The sequence below is a fragment of the Stegodyphus dumicola genome, chromosome 5 (assembly GCF_044657685.1).
Source record: "Stegodyphus dumicola isolate Sdum_Otavi_A_Nest chromosome 5, ASM4465768v1".
Taxonomy (NCBI): domain Eukaryota; kingdom Metazoa; phylum Arthropoda; class Arachnida; order Araneae; family Eresidae; genus Stegodyphus; species Stegodyphus dumicola.
In genome coordinates this window covers 194815858-194839748 of record NC_140772.1, presented here as the reverse complement: position 1 = coordinate 194839748, position 23891 = coordinate 194815858, and the positions used below count along the sequence as shown (strand labels likewise).

General features: G+C 31.0%; 1 protein-coding gene across 1 annotated transcript; it reads right to left on the bottom strand.

Annotated features, from left to right (window-relative positions):
- Positions 1-142: 142 nt before the first annotated feature.
- Positions 143-22421, bottom strand: LOC146997381 (lymphoid-specific helicase-like). The gene is made up of 2 exons (XM_085817513.1): positions 22175-22421; positions 143-4268 (listed from the first exon to the last, which is right to left on the bottom strand). The coding sequence occupies exon 2, from the start codon at positions 4207-4209 to the stop codon at positions 1852-1854; it is 2358 nt and encodes a 785-aa protein (XP_085673639.1). The 5' UTR covers positions 4210-4268; positions 22175-22421; the 3' UTR covers positions 143-1851.
- Positions 22422-23891: the final 1470 nt, after the last annotated feature.

Here is a 23891-nt window from a genome sequence, read left to right as displayed (position 1 = left end):
AAATTAAGGACCTTCTGCTGATTTTGGCCAAAATTAAGGACTTTTAAGGACCAGAAACTGATTCCAAAAAATCTAAGGACTCTTAAGGACCGTACAAACCCTGTAATGTGGATGATACTCTCAAATTTAGAAGGCAATAATATCACATCTTTAAATTTATTTGATATAAAAATGTACATAAATGAATACAAATTATCTCTGTTTTCTAGAGAATATGGAACATACTTCTTTAAGCATTTTTGTCAATATAATAAATTTTCTTTTTTCCATTGATATATTTAATCTATAAACCAAATCTAGCAAAAGTCAGATGGAGAAAGAGTAAAACATTTAACTTAATAGCTGCTATGAAAATATTTTAAAGTTACATATTAAAAAATTTAGCAATTTTAAATGAATAATTAAAACTTGTAGCATTTAAAGTAATACAACTCTATTATTAAAAATAATTATTTAGCACCCACATTAAAACAATCATTATTTGATACACACTGGACATGGACATGCTAAATTATGGTATGGATTTAATAGTTTAATTTGTTACATTCAGATTAAAACTTTATATCTTTGAAGAGACTGATATTTGTGATAAAGATTAACATATCTTCAGTAAAATACTAATATTATGAAAAGCATTTTTCACTCTTCAGCTTGATGATTCATGTGCCATGATCAACAAGATTAATACAGAATTATATTTATTCTTCAATACGGGCATGTTCATGTCATTTGGGGGAGAGGGTTACATTTAAATGAACTGTGCTATAAGCAAGTGGAATAATAACTGCAAGCAGTATGGATACAGATTTACATATTATATAAAAGCAAATCAATCCTGAAATATAACATTTTAATTCTAATGCTTTGGTATTTTGAATTAGAAATTTTAGATAAATTAGAAATAACTTTAAACAAAATAATAAAGTGCTAAACAAGCACATAATATTAATTTCTGTTGAAAATACAAGTGAATATACTGAATGGTTAAATTACATAACTCACACTGAAAATAAGTGAGAAGAAACAATCAGGATCCTTCACAATAAAAATCAAGATAAATAATAGTCAAATAATTTTCTCTGAAAAATAAAATATAATTCTGTGCATATGAGATACATAGAGGGTGCCATATTTCTGAACAAAATATTACAATTAATTCTTAACGATGCAGTACAAAGTTTGAGATCCGGAATAATTAGAACTTCTGAAATTCTATACTTTAAATCCTAGTTCAAATCTAATAAGATGACATGTAAATATGGTAACACTTATTGTTTAGCCAGATAGAAAAATGCTATGCTAACTCCCCTTAACTATTCAAGGGTACAAAGTGTGATCTTGCTACACACTGATGTAACATCGAAGAAAGAATAGTCATTGTGACTTCCTAGCCAGCAGGTGTTTGCAATGAATGTGCATGAATCTCAGTTATTTGCAATTTTTAGAACAATGTCCTTCTGTTTAGTATAATACTTTATGTTCCTAGCCTGTATAAGAGGCTTTTTACTTATATTCTTTCTTCTTCCATATGACGGTCCGGATATTTGATAATTCTGAATTCCAGACTTTGTACTATTGCATTTAAAAATAAAAAATATAAATGGTTCAAGAAAATCAGTTTAAACTATTTTAGATGGCTATCTAAACACTAAAAATATCAAATAAACATACTGTCCTTTACCCAATTCTGAATTCATTTAAATGAAATTTTAACAGCTTTGACAAATAATTCTGGGTTAAATATAATGCTAAAAAAATACATATTGTTCTTGGTATTTACAGATTTAAAATAGTTCAAGAATTGGAACAATTGGATAATAATAATCCTTTTTTCCTATAACATTTGCACTATCATTTCTTCATATCTTCAGATGATAAGTTCATATCGCTTCTGTCTAACAGTTTATTCAAATCTTCAGGCGAAATTATATTATTTTCATCAAATTCTTTAAATTTAGTTACATCAGATGATTCTAAAAGTTCAATAATTTCTTCTTTGGTTAGTCTTCCAGTGGCTCTATTTAAAAAATCTTTAGAAGCAAAGCGACCCTTTTTTATGATTACTTTCTCCAGTTTTCGTTTACTGTCAGCTGTAGAAACCATGTGTTCATCAATAGTGTTTGGAGTAACTAGACGATACACTATAACTGGTTTATCCTGCCCAATACGATGGCATCGATCTTGGGCTTGCAGATCACATTGAGGATTCCAGTCTGAATCATATATAATAACAGTATCAGCTGCAACAAGATTGATTCCTAAACCACCAGCTCTAGTGCTAATAAGAAATAAAAATGAATTAGGATCATTATTAAACTCATTTATTTCTTTTTCTCGATCTAGTAGATTCATGCTGCCATATAAACTGTTATATTTATATCCACGCAGAAAGCAATAGTCTTGTAATATATTAAGCATAGAAACAAACTGTGTAAACACCAAAACCTTATGGCCTCTCTTTTTAAGTTCTGACAACATAATATCTAACATCATAAGCTTACCACTACTTTTCACTAGATCTTCATCAATTTTATATTGAAAATCATAAGTTAAGGGATACGAGATTAAGTATGGATGACCACAAATCTTTCGCAATATCATCATCTGATTACGAATATTTACATTGACATCATTTAAAGTTGTATCAAAATAAGATGAACTTGTGGAAGGACGACAAATTTCTTCTTTAACAGAAATAATATTATGCATATTTTCTTCTGTATAAAAAATATCCTTGTTAGAATTTAGCTCACAATAGTTTATGGCTTTCCGAATTCTTTTCGGTCCAACCTCAATAACTGTAGGTTTTTCAACAGCTTTTCTTATTGTGTTATTTAATACATCTGCATAATATTTTTGCTGCAACCTACTTAAAGGAGCATGTACTATTACTTCTTTTTTAGGAGGTAGCTTTAACTGAACATCTGCTTTGGTCCTTCTCAAAAGGAAAGGGTTAAGAATTTCATGAATAGTAGAAACTATTTGTTTTTCTTGTTCTTGAGCAACAATTTCTGCTGTTGCGCCATTACTTTTAAGACGATTGATGTCAAACCACGACCGGAACACATTTAAATCATCAAAAATTTCTGGAAGAATAAAATTTAATAAAGACCACAATTCACTCAAATTATTTTGCAATGGAGTTCCAGTCAAAAGTAATCTGTGAACAGAATAGAACTGCTTTAAAGCCATAACAAGTTTACATTGAAAATTTTTAATTCTGTGAGCTTCATCAATTACAAGTAATTTCCATCGTACAGAACGAAGTTTAGAGCAATCAATAAGTGCAATTTGGAATGAGGTGATTACTACTGGACAACACATGAAACTTGAGCATTTAACTGGTTTACAAAAACGCTTCCTCAGAGTTTCTCTCTCTGATTTTTGTCCATGATACAAAATAACAGGAATGTCAGGTGTAAATCTTTTAAATTCAGAAAACCAATTAGGTAAAGTACTCAAAGGACCACATATAAAAAAAGGCCCATCAAGACCTTTTTCAATCATATTTGCAATAAAAGCTATGCATTGAATCGTCTTACCAAGACCCATCTCATCTGCTAAAATCCCATTGACTCCATTTTCAAACAGTGTTATGAGCCATTCATAACCTTCTATTTGATATCCACGCATGGTTCCTCCAGAAAATAACTTTGGGTGTTCATAATTTGAGTAATCTTCATTAGCTGATGCTTTCTGATTTTTATCATTGCATTCCTGAAACTCCATTGATGCCATATTTTCTTTCTTATAAACATCAACCACATTACACTTAATTTTTTTGTTACCACCTTTAGCAGTTTTGCTACGTTTCAAAGAAATATCATTTAAACGTTTCTCATCATTCAATGACTTCAGTTTTCTCTGTTCCTTTTTTTTCTCAGTTCGCTCATGTTTTTGCAATTTCTCAGCCATAAACTGTGCATATATACTGCTTTTGCTGAGCAAAAGATGCAGTCGTTTAAAGCACTGCTCTTCATTTCTTTTCTTTTCCTCTTCTAAAATCTTTTCTTGCAAACGTTTTTCCTCTGCAATTGCTTTGTTTTCTAAATTTATTTCTTCTTGTATCATCTCATCAGTTATTATAACACCAACACTTTCTTTTGCAGACTGATGCTCATGCTCTAGCATATTATTAATTATACCACCAATATTACTTTCTGCAGAATCATGCTTAGGCATCACTTTAGTGATTTGATTTTTATTCATATTTGCTTTGGCTTGGATTTCTTCAAATTATTGTAACTTCTAAAGAATTTGCCCCGAAACTGCAAAAATAAAACAGTAGTTACAGCATGTGAAGTAAAATGCATAATAGCAAAAATGTCGATACTTATCGGTTTTATTGGGAATTAGCAATCAATTGCAAAGTTTGGCATCATTTATTGTCAAATGTTATAGCAAACCCATATACACAACCTAAACAAAGTAATAAGACCTATGAAAACTTCCACCCTTTTCAGACTCAATATTTCAACAATTTTTGATTCAGCATCGCACAAAAATGTAGTTATTGCATTTTTTCAAGAAAAGTGTATTTTACCCTAAAATCCAAATTTGCAAAAATGGGCATGAAATTAAATTATTTAGTGCTGCAGATGCTATATGCAGATATAATGGGCAAATCAGCAATAAGAGTTTACTGTCATCACATTCCTAGGGTCACATGAAAAACAAATTACAACTGTTAAATTATAACTTGTATTTTTGGGGGTAAGCATTTTTTTTTTTTTTTTTTTTGACAATTGAAATTCCATTATTTATTGTGAATTTTTTTTTGGGGGGGGGCGACGGGAATGCTGCCTTAACGTGGCAATATTTTCTTCCATAGCATCTGGTCACCTTTAAAACCGACAAGTATCATAACTTAGAATCACAATTATTAAAAATTATTTATCAAGATGTATAATAGTAGAGAGAAATAATAGAAACATTTAAAATTATAATTTCATAAATTAGTAGTAATATGGTTTTAAAGGAACGGCATTTTGTCTACGTTACTTGGGCCTATAAAAAGTTAGTAATTATGCTATATACACGGTGGTCATAAAAAACTTCTTTGATATATGAACCTTTAGTGATCTATCCATTCAGACAATCAAAAAGAAATTTCAGATACTGTTATTTGAAGGTATGCACTCGATATTGTGATGATTTAAAACAACAAAGTTTTTGCAATTAAGGTTACAGTGAAACAATTTCAAAATTCTTGAATGGCAACATCGACGTTTTTCATCCACAAACTGATCAATCAGTGCATTGAGAAAATGCATAAAAAGCATGCAAAGAATACACATATGATGATAAATAGTGCTGCAAAACATTTGCAAAGAAAAGCAATGGACTTTTTTCCTTAACTGGGAAAGTAAACTCCACAAACCGCATTCATCGGGCAGATGAAAATCCTCACGTTATGGCAACAGCATTTTTAAAGTGACTGTGTGGCATCAGAAGAAAATTCATTTTTAGCTGTATTTCTTTGAAGAGGTCAATTCCTCGGGTATAAAAATGTGCTGCATCACAAGTACTCAGTATACAACAATGTTTGAGAATTACATAATTTCAGTAGCAGAATGTCATTAATGACTTTGTATGGATGCAAGATGGTGCTCCTCAACATGTAGCCGAATGTGTCGGGCAAGTGCTGCAACAGTACTTCAGTGATAAAGTGGTCTGTAACTTTGCAGATTTGTGCCCCTCCCCGAACTCATTCCCATGAATTTTTAGTTTCTGGGGTTATCTGAAATATAAGATGTGCGCATCAAATCCACAAGACTTGTCAGAATTGAAAGATGCCATAAAATGCGAAGTTATACAAATTCCTCCTGCAATGCTACGTTTATCATTGTTGTCAACAATCTTGCACATGCAATCATTATCATCTGTGAAGGTGGCCACATTGAAAATGTAATTCCAATAAGTTTTTCTCCCTCCTCTCACTCATGTCATAGTTCCTTTATAATACTGTTCTTTGCATATGTTTTACACTGGCAATTGTTGCCATATGTGTATTCTTCTAACATCATTTACAGTTTTATAATGAGCTGATCAACTTGTGCAGGAAAAAAAGGGCGTTGTTGTTCAAAAATTTCAGAATTTTTTCACTGTAACTGTACAGTTTATATTTCAGAAAATTTTTTATGATCACCTTCTTAAAACTCATCTTTTATTTATAAATAAAAATTAAATTCAAATACATATAGAGCATTTTAGTAATTTTACACATTCACGTTCTTTTCAAATCAAATTTAAAATATACACTTTGTCGCACATCAGAAATTTTCCCCGACATATAAATTTCAAATTTTTGCTTATGTGATGTATAAAAAGAAAAATTAGAATATTTCTTTTTTTTTACCGATATAACTAACATTGCTTATGAACATATATGGGAGGGAAGGAAATTTGTGAAATTATTATTGGTACTATTCCGTTTTGAGGACCGCAAAAAATTGCAGGGAAAATGAATGCACAAAAGTGCCAAATCTAGCACACGTGCTGATTTCAGATTGTGTAAGTTTAGATAGTTCTATATTTCTTAAGACGCCAATGAAATACTAGTTTAATTTTTAAATCCTTTTTTGATATTCTATGGATTTAACAATTTGGGAATTGCCCATGACAAAAAGTCTGCAATAGAATGTAAAACATTCATAGCATTAATACAGTACAAAGTCTGTAATCCAGATGTCCATTATCCAGAATGATCTATAATCCGGACCTCAAAGTCACAAACTTTTTTTTTATATGCTTTACGCATGCGCGTTTAGCACAAAAAACGAAGCAACTTACACTACTTTGAAAGAAATGTTTAATAAAGTAAACAAATAAATATTAAGCTCTTTTTTTTTTTTTGTAAATTTTGATACCCTTTAGATCATAATTGCTCTTTATTTCATAAATTACGATATATTTTTAATTCGGATTAATAAATTAATTTTCATTTCATTTCATTCATTCATTTTCATTTAATTACACATTTTTAATTGCATAACTTCTGCATGCCATCTTACCAGATTTAAATTGATGATCTATAATCCTAAAAAACCCTTAATCCAGAATCGCCGAAGTCCCGACGAGTCCAAATTACGGACTTTGTACTGTATATCTTAATTAAAAATCTCTCTAATGTGAAATTCATTTATATTTAAATATAGTGAAACCTCGCAATGTGATCGGTATATCTGAGAACACAAGTACACAAGAGAATATTGATAGCCAAGTTTTTCATGACTATTACAAGGTGGCCACTCAAACAGGAGAATGAAATTCCCTTACTTTTCTGGGTTTTCCAGGTGTGTTTTAAGAAAATTCCAGTCTATCTACGTAGTGAGCATTGGCTATGCTGAGAGGCAAATTAATTATGATACCACTTGAAAACACAAAAATGTGCCTATTACACATGACTTATCCCCAAAGCATGACTATTATAATTACAATAGGAGTTGTTATCTCCACTGAAGACCGAGATTAAAATCTGCCCAATACGTGTCTGTCCAAAAAATGTCTTTTTATACAAACATTTTGCAGTTAAACAAAAGAAAGAAATTTATTTAATGATATTTTTAAATAAATCCAAGTAATTTTTTATTTATTCAGCAGCATACATAACCAAAAATTATGTGCATTTATATTTCAAAATGGTATGTCATCATACTGCCAGAATTAGTTTTAGGAGTATGACAGAGAAATATCCTGAAATTTGAAAGTATTATTAACTAATAATAAATAAATTTGACAAAAGAAGCCACATTAAATGATACAAACAACATTAAGGTAAATTTCTCAAAGATTAAATACTGAATTACAACAACCAACACAATATTTTCGCGAACATAATTATATTAAATGGTTAGCCTAGATGACTGATTACTATTTTTTTTTTTTATTTTACTGCAAAATGACAAATAAGGCATTTATATATATATATATACAGTCAAAAGTCGTTAATTCGGACACCCATAATCCGGAATGATCTATAATCCGGACCTCAAAGCTACAAACTTTCTGCGCATGCGCCGCGTTTACGCATGCGCACAGGTGTTTACGAGAGCGAGTAAGACCCTTACGGCTGCGAATATGTTTGTGCGCATGAGCGTTTAATGTGTAACGGAGTTATACGCTAAGCTAAAGTTATCTAATTCAGTTAATGTTGCAGATTGCGTTGTTCCTTAATCTTCGAATTGGATCCGGCTTATTATTTTTTGCAGACTGTTAGAGCAATTTTATAAAAGTAAGCTTGAACTTTCGATTATGTCAAATAGAATTTCCGATATATATTTACTACAAAGCGAAAGTATGTTCTGAAATCCGAAATCTGTTTATCAATTTCACGCTGCTCTGCGGCAGAGGGGGGGGGGGCAGAAACGTCATTATTAGATTATGATAGATTAGAAAGATTATGTCAAATAGAATTTCCGATATATATTTACTAATATGTAATTTGTATCTACAAAGCGAAAGTATGTTTTGAAATCCGAAATTTGTTTATCAATTTCACGGGGTGGATTGGAAGTTGATCTGTCAGCACTATCCTTATCTTCAGGGCAGATGTTTTTATTTTATTTGGTTTATAATTCCGTACTAAGTGTAGTATTTCATCTCGATGTACTCCGTCTTTGATATGATTTAAATCAAGTTCCTCGTCATTATAATTCGCTTTCGATAGTGAAGAAAGTGACCCAGAGGTTATTGAAAACGAAAACATTTCGATTGACAAATTAGTCGGTATTCTCAACACAGCAATTATACGACTTGAACAGCAGAACTTTGTAACTAAACAAGAAATTATGTCTGTTTAATAGAATTAAAGAGAAAGTATTATCACATGAAACGAAGCAACTTACATTGAAGGAATGTTTAATAAAGCAAACAAATAAATATTAAGCTTTTTCTTTTTGTAAATTTTGATACCCTTTAGATCATAATTGTTCTTTATTTCATAAATTACGGTTTCATATTTTTAATTTTGTAATTTCTGCATGCCATCTTACCAGATTTAAACTGATGATCTATAATCCGGAATCGCCGAAGTCTCGACGAGTCCGGATTAACGACTTTTGACTGTATATTACATTTTGTGGTAAAATCCTAATATACGATGTGACCTTGAAAATTGTCGCCAACACAAAAATGACCCGTTTAGTGCTCATCGTAATGTCGCCAAATCCTGCATCTACCATATACTAGGATTAAACCAATTTTACTTTATACAAGAACTAGCAGCTTTACTGCCAGCCTTCGTCTGGCTTTCAAATGTATCGGAAAAATGGCTGAATGGAACACCAAGTGTTAAATTTAAAAACTGCATAGAATTTTACTCTGCAGAACAACTTCATAAAACAAAAGTTATTACATATACCAAAATTAGAACGAAATAAGCAATATCCCTTAATAAAAATATTAATTATCCTAATAAATAAATTAACCAACTTCCCTTTGCAAAATCTTAAGAACTCAAATGCAGGGTTCATAGCCACATTTTAGTTAAAAAAATAAGCACCTATAAGCACTTTTCAAGCACATTTTAAGGAAAAAAATAAGCACCTGTCTAATTACATCATACACAACTGCATAACCTTAAAAATTAGACTTGTAATTTAAAATATGAGAAATGCAGTATTTATTAAGAGAGAATAAGCATTACCTCAACCATGAAAAATAATTACTTTTTTTGGTACTTACGTATTATCGCTACCAGGTTGGCACTATTCGTAAGTTTGAGTAAAAAAGTATGAATAGAAAGAAAATGTACATTTATTAATTACAGATATTTTTAATACAGTTTTTTATATTATTTTGTTTTAAAATATAAAATAGCAATTAAACCCTTCCAGTTTCGAATTTGAATAAGTTGCAGAATTATTTTTTCAGCGGAAATCTTTTGGCTATTGCTTTTAGCACTGATCGAAAACCGTATTCGCCATAACCATGTACACATCGACTTATTTTTACTTAAAAAAACATCCCAGAATTGCACAAAAATGACATTGCGCACACTCTTGACTTTATCCATGTACACTGCTATTTTCTCATAAATTACAAAAATTTGCACGAAAATGCAGGAAAATTTTGTGAATCTCCACATGCTCTTTTTACAAAACTGCGTATAACACGTAGGGTTGCCGTAAGTAGGGTCGCCAAATTTGACAATTTATGCGAATTTTGGCCTGCGTTAATACGTAAGTACTTTTTTTTTAAAAAAAAAAAATTTAAATAACAGTTCAATTTACAGAACTAGTTTACAATGAGAGGGAAAAAAAACTATGCAGAACTAAACTATATTACAAGATTTAATGATGAAATTTCAGTTCAAAATAGAGAAAATAAATAATAATAAGGCATATTTATTGTATTCACTTGGAACCTAATAATAAATACAATTTATTTTTCCACTCATATTGATATTTAAATAATTTAAATCTAAATTCTGAACATTTTCTTAATTTTCGTTGTATATCAGTTTTCCCTTAACAGATATTGCAAGCAAAGTAATTTAAGTAAAAAAGAGGAACATTTCTGAAATCAGAAGACGAATTTGCTTCATGCAGTCATCCTTTAACAGTAAAAGCTTAACTAACCCACATACTTGGGAATTGGCGAATATTCGGACAGTCGAGCGTAACTTGAAAAAAAGGAGCGAAGGGGAGGGTAGACTGTAGCCGCTCTTTAAATTTTTCCGCTAAATAAATGCTTTTGACATTTCGATATGCGCATCATATAAAAATAAACCAATGGAGCTGAAAAATATTCTGCTTAGCAAGCACAGTAAAACTCTTTTAAGTGTTCATAAGCAAATCTCGGACAGAACATCAAAATTAATTATCTCTGCAAAATATGGCAAGCGTTATTGCACAATACGTGTGCCATAATTCTTCCCTACGTGATATTACGCAATTGGAATCAACAGCTGTTGGTATTGGGAGAATAAAGAACTAAATAACTGGGGTGTTTTTCATTTTAATTTTCAACAGACGGCGTTAAATTTCCGGAATGGAATCATTCTTCGCTTGGGTTGGTAGACCGCAGAACTTTTAGTCCTATTCAATCCAGATTGGAAAGTGACAAAAAAGAAAAGAAAAAAGGTCCACTGCTTCTTTTGCAGCGAACTGTAACAGTTTCAATATTTGAGATTTTGCGGAGAAAGGGGAGAACCTCCCAATCTTCGTACTGTATAATGTATTGGCCAAAAAAACAAAATTATTTTGACTATTCGATTACTTTCCCTTTATTTAAGCCATTCCGAATATTATTCCTTAGAAAGCTAATCTGTGTTAAAACACAACCATTTTTGAAAGTTTACTATACTTCAGCAGTTACTGCAACTATGTTGTTATAAACATTCATACATATGCTCATAATATAAGCATAACGATCATAATAAACACGAATATGAACTGACCAAGCGGAACGAGAATGCAAATTATTAAGATCTTGATAGAAATTCTAACGTGTGTAGTATTTGGGTGGGAGGAAAAGAATGCCGAATGTACAGAAATTTTCTACTGCTTTCGCATTTCTTTGACCAATAGAACGACGAGCACCTGTCTGTACTCTTCGTGCACACCAAAGGTTATGTTAATGCAGAGAAAGGGGAAAAGCTATTTCCGGGAGTATGATTCACCATCTGACATTCTCATATTAGGAAGAAAAGTTGTTTATTTAGTTTCGGCTTTGGTACCGAGAAAAATAGTTCATTCATTTAAAGAAAAAAAAAACCCACTAAAAGTAAAAAATAAGCACTAAAAACAAAAAAATAAGGGCTTTAAAGAAAAAGTAAGCACCTATAAGGGCTTTTATATTTTATTTTCAAATATAAGGACTTATAAGCACTTATAAGGACCGCTACGGACCTGAAATGGTATAAAGGAGGTTAAGAGCTTTGTTTCCTAAAAAAATAACTCAAAACTTTTCAATATCTTAAAAACAGTGAAATGAGCAATAAATAATGTAAAAGAATACAAAAAACAAAAAATTCTAAAAACCAAAGTACAGTCAAAAGTCGTTAATCCAGATGTCCATAATCCGGACCTTAAAGCTACAAACTTTCTGCACATGCGTCAACGCATAATGCGTTAAGGCATGCACATACCTTTACGCATGCACGTAATACGTTTATGCATGCACGTTTAATGTATAACAGACGGTATAACCCTTTTACAGGCGGTGGTAAATATCTTACCACTAAGCAATTTGTTTTCTAGCAGCATACGGAAAACTATTTACTAACGCCCGATATCAGGAATTTTCCTCTGGAACCAGAGCTTCACATTTTCTGTAATAGGTGGCTGTAGAGGCCACGTAAACCGCAACATTTCTGCATTCATCCAGTTTTCAAGCAAAATGGAAAGGGTAAGCACGTACTCTTTTCTTATTTTATTGTGTATTGATATATAAAAATACGTTAAAAGCTATATATTCATATATTTTGTATCTTAAAGGTTTGATAGCTAAATTGTATTAGGCATTTAAAAAAATACAGCGAAATATTTTGTTTTATACATATTTGAATTTTTTTATTTTAGAGGTAGTAAATAATTTACCACTGCCTGATCGAAACACAGTTTTACTAATATGTTTTACTTTAGAAATAGCATTTTGTTTGGCATGGTACTTGATTTCTTTGTATATCTAATACTTTTATATTAGCATTTCAGTAATTAATTATTTCTAATATTATTTTATAAATATTATGGAAAATATTTTAGCGTTTATTTATAATTACATAAATATTTATGTATTTAGAAATTAGAATTAAAATATTACTTTAGAATGCTATAAAGGTAATATTTTGATCAGTATGTATGTTCAAGTGATTTCAAAATATAAGTAACTAATTAAATGTAATGAATATTATTTTAGGTAAACACATTGAAGAAAAAGAAAAAAACATTAATCACCGAGGAAGCTGTAGAGCTTTATTTTGCACTGCCTTCAGATCCTGAAGATTCCGAAAAAGGACTCCCTCACGCAAGAACTGCAGGCTTTTTAGGAAATCCTAATTATGAAGGGGATCAATAAATTACCTTAGATTTGTACTGGTCTTCTGACTCTTTTTTTCAATAATTAAGAAATCTCATCAATTATGCCAGCAAAGAGATTAAAAAAATATCCTTTCAAATTTGCATATCAATGGCAATCAAAAGGCTGTCCCTTGAAATGTGCCAGAATTTGACAAATTACAGTAAATGCGTTCTTTGATCACCCATTTAGATATAAAAATTCAAGAAAAATATTCAGACTTCAATCTATTGATGAAAAAATGGCAAAATTCAAAGGAAGGTCCACAAGGAAGCAATATATGCCAGGGAAGCCTGTAAAAAAAGTTTATAAGATTTGGGCTAGATCAAACGCATCAATTGGTTACCTATATCAGTCTGAAGTTTACACTGGGAAAAAGACTTGAATTTAGGTTGAGAGTAGCTAGCTCGCAGCCTAATTGGAGGCTTCTCTAGTAAAAAACGAAAACTGCAATCAAACTGGGCATCAGCGAAAAAGGAAAATGCTATTCCAAGGGGAAATCCGAACAACTAATGTTAGAACACACATGCCAGTCAGAGAAGAAAGTTACAGAAGGTGCAAATAAATTACCTTAGATTGCAGCACAAAAGTAAATCAGAAACGTACCAATGTGTTATGTTCAACATGTCATGTACCATTCTGTGCTGCTTCGTGTTATAAATAAAGATTAAAATTAAAATCAGTAGAAGTAGTGCATTTGGTTATATTTATATCTGTAATCAATTTTATATTAATCATCGATTTTATATTATATGTATATTTAAATAATCAAGAATAAATAGTTTTCATCAAAAATACATGTTTATTTGTGATATTTTTGTAATTATGATTTTTTTCTTTTGCAAAACTTAGCAAAATGCCATTGCTTAAACCAGGCGGTGGTAAATATGTTACCACCCCTATTATAGACAACAACAACAACAGAATTCCAAAAATAGTATTTTTGGTCATAAACAAGCTACTTTTCCCTAATAGTTACATAAAATATGAATTTGGAAAATAAATAGCCTGGGCCCGATAAAGGGATAAGCTAAGCTAAAATTATCTATTTCAGTTAATGTTGCAGATTGCATTGTTCTTTAATCTTCTAATTGGATCCTGCTTATTACTTTTTGCAGACTGTTAAAGCAATTTTATAAAAGTAAGCTTAAACTTTCGATTATGTCAAAAAGAATTTCCGATTCTGGAGGAACAATTTTTTAATACTAATAGATTACAAAAGCACTACAGTCAAAAGTTGTTAATTCGGACACCCATAATCCGGACCTCAAAGCTTTGACGAATGCGCATAGGCGTTTACGCATGCGCATAAGACCTTTATGGCTGCGCATATGCGTGTGCGCATGCGCATAATACGTTTACGCATGCGCGTTTAATGTATAACTGACGGTATAAGCTAAAATTATCTAATTATCTATTTCAGTTAATGTTGCAGATTGCGTTGTTCCTTGATCTTCGAATTGGATCAGACTTATTATTTTTTGCAGACTGTTAGAGCAATTTTATAAAAGTAAGCTTGAACTTTCGACTATGTCAAATAGAATTTCCCGATGCTGGAGTTCCCAAAGGATCTACAAAGCGAAAGTATGTTTCGATATCCATCAAACAAAAAGTGGAATTGCTGCAAAAAAATGGATAAAGGCATATCCTTTGTTTCTCTAACCATTCCGAAATCTGTTTATTAATTTCCCGCTGCCCTGCGAAGGGGGGGGACGCTGCGGCGCACAATGAGCTGGAAGTTGTTCTGTCAGCATTATTCTTGTCTTCAGAGCAGATGTTTTTATTTTATTCGGCTTATAGTTCCTTACTAAATGTAGTATTTCATCTCGATGTACTCAGTCTTTGATATGATTTAAATCAAATTCCTCGTCATTATAAATATCACGAATACACATCAAATAATTTTCTAGTTGCAATTTTCTAATTTCGAATATGCGTAAATGTATGCTTTACGCATGCACGCATTGAAAGAAATGTTTAATAAAGTAAACAAATAAATATTAAGCTTTTTTTTTTTTTTAATTTTGATACCCTTTATATCAAAATTGCTCTTTACTTCATAAATTACAGTTTCATATTTTTAATTTTATAATCTCTGCATGCCATCGTACCAGATTTAAACTGATGATCTATCATCCGGAAAAACCGATAATCTGAAATCGTCGAAGTCCCGACAAGTCCGGATTAAAGACTTTTGACTGTATAATTAATGATATTTTATCTTATATTTTCAAGAGGAAAAAATTACAATGAAATAAGCTATACCCCTTAATACAAATATTAATTATCCTAATTAAAAAATTAACCAACTTTACGTTGAAGAAATAAAATCATGCAAAACTTTTCAATATCTTACAAACAGTGAAATAAGCAAAAAAATAACATTAAAGCAACTTAAAAAACATATAATTCCGTGCAGAATTTTACTCTGTAGAACAACTTTATCAAAAAAAAAAAAAAAAAAAAATCATCAATAAAAATTTATCATATATATATATATAAATCACAATGAAATATGCCAAAACAGTGACATAAGAAATATGATGAAACATTGTTGCCAAACCCATATTTCTAAAAGAATGAATTTATTCAAAATGATGCGATTTCATAAAAAATCTATCAACAACAATAAGACATGAAAATTGTTGCCAAAATCACATTTTTAAAGATGTGAGAAGTCTACTCAGAAGCTTCATTTAAAATTTTTTTTTAAATACAAAATATTATCATTTTTCCAAAATTCTTTTTGTGAAAGCAGTCGCAAGGATGAAAGTTTAATGTGTCAAAAAATCGAAGAAAAATAAACTGAACATTTTTAAAAATAAACATTTTTAGAAAAAGTTTCGTTGAAAAGTTTTTAAGCTTCCTTTGTTAAATAAATTTGTATTTAATAGATGCACTGAAACACGAAATTTATTTTAAGTTCGTAAAATAGCTAAGTGCCTACGTTTCGTGACAATGTGAAAATGGAGTGTGTAGAGTAAAATCTCACTTTCCTACAGCCCATTATGTCTCAAAATGACGCGATTTCGTCACAAAACATAAAATAAAAAAATTTGAATTCGAATTTAAAAAAAAAAAACGCTTCGAGATGCACCTATGTACCAAATTTCGTAGCCGTGGGTCTATTAGCTTATGCGCAGCACCAACGAAAGACACACAGACATCCTCTTTCTTTTATTATATGTAGAGATTCTTTCATTCAACATGCACTGCACATGTGCTTGCAAATCTCTCGATTCTCGAGGTTACTGGAAATCAAAGTCGCTGGAAACTTGCTTTCCCTTTCTAAGACAATCTGATTGGAGCTGCAAAAATTGGCTCTACACTAGCTGCTCGAATGATGCTCACGCAATACATTATTTGCCAAGAAAGCGATCGCTTCTAAGAAAAATCACTTTTTTGAGGATCACTATATGAAATTCCCCGACTTTTCCAGATTTTGACCAAAATATTTAAATTCCTTGACTTTTCCTGGTTTTCCAGGTAACTTGGCAACCCTGTTATTACCTCCACAGAAGATTAGAACTGTCTGGAACCATTGTTAGTCCATCTTTTATTGTATAAAATGTAGGCAAAGCTGATAAGTGATCAAATAGTTGCAAGGGGAAAAACAAGTATTTTTTTAGTGCTGTCCGAGGTTGCAAAAAATGTCCAGGGTTATTATTATATTATGCTTTAAGACTAAGGGTTTGCTCATGAAATACAGTCAAAAGTCGTTAATCCGGACTCGTCGGGACTTCCGCGATTCTGGATTATCGATTTTTCCGGATTATAGATCATCAGTTTAAATCTGGTAAGATGGCATGCAGAAATTATAAAATTAAAAATATGAAACCGTAATTTATGAAATAAAGAACAATTATGATCTAAAGGGTATCAAAATTTACAAAAAAAAGCTTAATATTTATTTGTTTACTTTATTAAACATTTCTTTCAATGTAAGTTGTTCAAGTTGCTTCATTTTATGTTATAATACTTTCTCTTTAATTCTATAAACAGACATAATTTCTTGTTCAGTTACAAAGTTCCGCTGTTCAAGTCCTATAATTGCTGTGCCGAGAATACCGACTAATTTGTCAATCGAAATTTTTTCGTTTTCAATAACCTCTGTGTCACTTTCTTCACAATCGGAAGATAATTATAATGACGAGGAATTTGATTTAAATCATATCAAAGACGGAGTACATTGAGATGAAATACTACATTTAGTAAGGAATTATAAGCCAAATAATAAAAAAATCTGCCCTGAAGATAAGGATGGTGCTGACAGATCAACTTCCAATTCATTGCGCGCTGCGGCGTTCCCCCCCCCCCTCCCGCCACAGAGCAGCATGAAATTGGTAAACAGATTTCGGAATAGTTAGAGAAACAAAGGATATGCCTTTATCCATTTTTTTGCAGCAATTCCACTTTTTGTTTGATGGATATCGAAACATACTTTCGCTTTGTAGATCCTTTGGGAACTCCAGCATCGGGAAATTCTATTTGACATAATCGAAACTTCAAGCTTACTTTTATAAAATTGCTCTAACAGTCTGCAAAAAATAATAAGTCGGATCCAATTCGAAGATTAAGGAACAAGGCAATCTGCAACATTAACTGAAATAGATAATTAGATAATTTTAGCTTATACCGTCAGTTATACATTAAACGCGCATGCGTAAACGTATTATGCGCACACGCATATGCGCAGCCATAAAGGTCTTACGCGCATGCGTAAACGCCTATGCGCATGCGCATTCGTCAAAGCTTTCAGGTCCGGATTATAGATCATTCTGGATTATGGGTGTCCGAATTAACAACTTTTGACTGTTGTGCTTTTGTAATCTATTAGTATTACAAAATTGTTCCTTTGCAAACTTAAAAAATAAATTAAATAAACTTTTCCATTTCGCCGGCGCAAATCTCGCCAAGCAGACTTTATTGGCAACAACATACAATATACACAAATAAATTTTTTTTTATTTTGAACATATAAACATTTTAATATCGTTTAAAGTTTTGTAAAAAGCCAATAAATACAGACAATAAATTTGTAAAAAGACATTAATTTAAGAATTTACTATGCTTTCATGGTTCAACATCTTGATTCGTCGGTTCATATCACTTGACCCCAAGTGATCTCATCTCACGTAAACTATGATACAAAAATCTTCTCTCAGCAATTATCTACATTAATTTTAAGTTAAATCTTAATTTGGAATATAAGTTTAAATGCAAGAATTATTTCAATTCGTGCGAATAACTTACTCAGAAATTATGTAAAACCACAGTGCTTTACGTTGCTAGAGCATTCTCTTTAGAATTGATGAATTTAACCCTTGACTTTGCCTTTTCTATATTTTCGCCTTCAGGTGAGCGGTGTGATTACATCCTAATTGACTTAATTACCGCAAATGGCCTTAGGGCATAATAAATTGAACTATCTGGTAAAAATTCTATGTAATTGTAAGCAGGTATTGAAATAAACAATCAATCTGATAAGAAACGGCTGTGACTTATTTTGAAAGTGAGGCGTAAAAGGTTACAAGCGAGGATATTCTGTTTGGCATCAATTGTACCATTACTGGAGACTGTATCGCCTGCGCCGGTAAAACGGAAAAGTACCAATAAAAATTAACTGCTCATAGCAGAAGTTCTCATTTTTATATTGTAAATGAGATATTAATTATTATTACAGTTTTCTATTTAATTTTTGTCAAAGTGTTAAAACACTGGTTTGACAAGGACTTCAACTGTAGGAAACCTACATTGACTATTTTTATTTTAGTACTTCCATCGTGAAAATAATATTACTATCTTTTAATAATTTTCACAGAATAAAATCTTTTGAGAAGGAAGAATATTTAAAATAAGCAGTTCATATATAAGAAATTAAAAAATAACAGCAATATAATATTAAAAAAGTATTTCTAATATATATATATATATACATGACAAAAATTGCAATACGAATTAATCACACATACAGAATAAATTATTATAATTTTGGTTACATATTTTATATTGAAAAATTATTTTCTTTCATGTTAATTACAGAATAAAATATTTAAAATAAAACATTTTGATGCATGTGTGATAGCTAAAAATAATTTTCATAGAAACAGGAAATAAAAGAAAGGAAGAAACATTAAGAAAGAAATATTTTCTTTCTAATTTCTTACTTAAAGAAATGTTTTTCTAATATTAACTGCAAAATAAATTGCATGAAAACATAGTTTTAATGTTGCTATTAGATTGTAATGCAAATTAATCAATCATATTATAAATTTAAATGATTAAAATTGTTTATTTCTAAAAATATTTTAAGTAAGCTTAATTTATTTACTCTTTATCTATTTAACGTTGCTCTCATAATATCCCACATCTCTCTTTATTTCTAATTTAAATTCCTGCATTGACTTTCGCCTTAAAAAACGGGATTTTCCTTCACATAACACAGCAGCATATTCTTTTGCGTTTTGATCATAATACTGTTTTGTGCCACTTTTTCGAACTACAAATGCAGCGCGCGAGTTGGTGAAATAATGGGAGAATATTCCTAGAACTTCAGCTAGCACGTGCTATAAATTTTGCCACTCGTTTGTACTGCGATTGGCATAAAGCTCCTTGAAGCCCTGTCCCCTTTCAATGGACAATGGACCCACCAGCCCACTAACTGAGGACCACAGAATGGCCTTTCTCCGAGACAGCTGTCCATACTTAGTTTTTTTGTTCGCTAAAGAAGTAGACGGACCCAGTGATCATAGGCGTCCTGATTCAATAGAAGAAGGTGTCATTCGGTGAATTCACTATATGTCAAACTGGTACTCTTATTCTTACAAACTCACTGCCACCCAAGTTTTTTACTTGAATCCTTAACAACCATCTTCACAGAACATTTTGGACACTCCACATTAGTTTCAATTGAAGGAATTAAACCAACTTCTGAAATAAATTGTATAAAACTTTCCTCGAACTCCAAAATTGTCAACCAAGTAAATATATTTAAATTCAATGGATGCATCATAAACTTACTAAAATACACAGGTTACTATTGTCATGGAATTCAACACAACAAATATCACTCAAAACTTTAAACATTCCATATCTCTTGATTGCCACATGCAATAAACAAAACTAAAAAACTTAATTAACCTACCCTAAAACATTAACTAAATAACATTGAATGAAAACATTCATAAATTATAAACTTCATGTCATCTGAAATTGAACATTCTACTAAGAACAGCTTAACCTCCTGCAAATATTAAATAGTAACACTTTTAAAAACAAACACAGTATTTCAAAATTAAATTTTTCAAATAAATCTTTTGGCTAAACTAAACTTGCACTCATTACAATCACCGGAATAAAACTTAACATTTGCCACAAGAAAACGTACAGTCAGAAAGCACATCCAAATCAAAATTGCGCCAAAGTAAAAACTTTCGCGCTCATCCCGATTATGGAAGATTAACCAAATATCTAACTATACATCTTTTTCAACAGAAAACTGTATAAAATAAAATTAAGTAATACAAACTTGGATATCTGATCTGCTGAAATACATTCTAGACAACTTCTAGGTTTAATTTCTGGTCATCAGAGAGCTTGTTGAAGCAAAACTGAACCAGTCTGAACTTCACATTATTTTGGTACATTCTCATTGACCATGGAAGTAAGCAGAGATTATGTCAAACTTGCACCATTTGTATAAAGTTTGAAGATTTGAATCATTCTTTATTTAGATAAATGACCAATGGTTATAATTTATGCTTTGTTTATCACATTACCAGTTGCATATCTGCTTGTCACAGTTTTAATGTTGCACTAGCATTTTTTATCCACTTTCAAATAAAAAAAATGGTACTTACATATTAGTGCAACCACCTTGAGTTTGAGAACTAATAGAAGAAAAAGGCAATTCAGTAAATTTTCGAATTTCAACTTACAATGGATATGGTTATCTAAAGAACTGTTATGTGCATGGTTGTCACAGTTTGGTAACTCCTATTAAGGTGGCTGCGATAATATGCAAGTACCTAAAAAACCAGAGCATTCCTTTTCAACTCGCACTTCTTGATTCCAGGATCGCAAATTTTCAAAATACTCAACTGAATGTCGTTCTCTAGAAGACAAGTCTTAAATGTTAATTCCTTTTTTCAAAATGTTAGGTTAGAACACAGAAATAACAAATAGCACATAATTCTTTACTTAAAAAAAAAAAAAAAAAGACTAAACTGGTTTATTGAGGATTAATTGACGTTACTTTAAACCAAGATGAAAATCTAATAAGTGTGATGCAACACCACGCTTATACATTACTGGCACTAAATCATATTGTAATTCAACAGACAGTACAGAATTACTGTTGCTAGTAACATGATGTTTTCTGAGCATATTCAGTCATGCAGCTCATTACTACAAATCAACATCAATACCTTAGTTCTAAAAATAAAGTTTAATTTTAGAAACCACTGTAATTTTTTACTTAAAAAATATATTCCACTCTTATAAAATCAACATCTGCCCTTTGAAAATTTTGCTTCAGTCTTAATCATTCAACAGATCTGATTCCATAAATCGACAGATCTGATATATGTATGTATAAGGACTATCATATTAATGTTCCATATCTCTGCCATGAAGCAGAATTTATACATGTGCTTCTGCTCATTCCTAGATTACAATACAATCCGAAACCAGAAACTATCAAATTACTAATTTTTTTGGCTATGCACTTGTTTATTAAAAAAAATAATAATAATACATAACAAATTAATTGCGACTGCGTAAGAGAGTTAAATTACATATTTTATTCGTACAGTATAAAGAACACTAATTTGCATTTCGAAGTCCCACCACGTTTGATGTGAATTCCAGCAGACTTCACATCAAATACGCAAATTCTAATTATTAATAAAAAATATTTAGTTAGTGAATGGCTGAAAATATCTATATGATGTAATCTATATAGAGAAGAAAAGAGAGAATATTACTTTCTCTACGACTTCGTTGGTCCAGCTGAGATATTATTTGGCTAACATAAAAAATTATTAGCATTAAAACGCGAAAATAAATTTAGAAAATAAATAAAATAGAAGTTGAAAATTAACCCATTCCCCCACTAATACATTATTTTCACTACTATAATCCAGACAATACGTACCAATAATCCAGACAATACGCTTTCAATTTTCCGATCATAACAGGTAATATGAATGGAATAGAAGCCTTTCGCGCCAAACGATGAAGACTACTATTGCCAGATAACATTGCTATACAATCGGACATCGCTGGTGGTTCTGGACCAAGGAGGTTAGAATAGAAGGAGGGAAGGTTCAACTCAAACGGTGAAGCTTGGCGGCCATCTTCCTGTCATCACCGTGACTTGTGCAAGGAAGTCTGTCATTGCAACATTTTTTTCTTTTCTTTTTGAAGCATGTCAGCTTGTATTGCATATTAATGCACAAATAGATTCTCGAAAAAAATTCCGGGCATTATTTTTCACACGTAACTATTAATTTTCTTTTTTTTATGTAATATGACAACTATGTCAAAAATATCACAATGTCATGTGGTTTTCTTTCCAGATGTGAAAAAAAAAGGACTTAAAATAGGTTATTTAATATAACTATAATCAAAAAAATACATTTTAATGTTTCTGTTTATAGCTGGTATCTTCGTTCCTTAAGATACAATGCTATATGGTAGGATTTAAATTGTATAATTTGAACGTTTTAGTTAATTCGTTTTATAACTTTCATGAAAAATAAGAAATCAATTGTTACTATTTTTATTAATTGTAAAGGTGTTAAATAAAGCAATGCTTTTCTTTATATATTAATTATTATTCATTTTTTTAAGTTAAGATAAACTGTTCTGTTGTTAAAAATTTTTTGCATAAACTTACAAATTTCTGGGCAGTATAGTGATAAAATTAAGTAAAATATTTACACAATTGAACATGTGTAAAGATGTATCCAAAAACTTATATAGGTGTATTTCTGTAATTCAACTTAATTAAAGGCAGTTTCTTTGAGATTAATAAATATGAAATGCGCATAAACTGAAATCAATGAATTCACATAAATCTGTTTTATTTTATTAAGATTTATTTTCTAACCTAAGAAAATTCGTGAAATATGCAGAAAAATCATTTTTTAAAGGCTTTAATGTTATGCGCGTGCATTTAGATTTCGAACTATTTCTTAATAATTTGCTGTACATAGTAAATTATGGATATCATCTTTATTACTTTAAAACAAAAATTCAACAATAGCGAGGGATTTCATTATAAATTTAACATATTTTTACTGGAAAATAAATGCACGGAACAGCTTAGAAACACGTACATGTCACTGCCGTAATGCAATGTTTTGAAGTCACAAACATGGACGCCGTTTGTTCGGCGGAGTTTCATTCCCCGATAGTGGAGGAAACTGCGAACCCTCCCTCCTTCTATTCTAACCTCCTTGTTCTGGACGCAGTGGCTAATCGCACCAACACACCACCTACGTTCGCGTATGCGCACAATCAGCCCAAGTACCAGCATTTTACGCCGATTTCCGTAAGGCAGACGGTAGTGAGAGCGAATGTTGTTAATAGTTCACCAGCAAGAGAATAATTTGCAAGTAATAATTATCAGTTACAAAGACGAGGTCAATTTATATACATGATAATGTTCAGGAAATGATTAGATAAAATATGGATTTAATGATGGTTCTAATTGCAAGCGAGGACGAGTAATTAGTTAATAAATCTTTAACGATTAAAGACAAAAAGGCTACAGAAATTACTTAAATTCTTTTATTTAGCAGAGGAATTTTTAGGATAAGGTTCGGAGAACAGCCTAGGTTGCGCCAACTTGGCTCCTATATGGATAT

What these genes read in the sequence shown, in the direction of transcription:
- LOC146997381 (XM_085817513.1), bottom strand. Translation starts at nt 4,209, where the DNA reads ATGAATAAAAATCAAATCACTAAAGTGATGCCTAAGCATGATTCTGCA.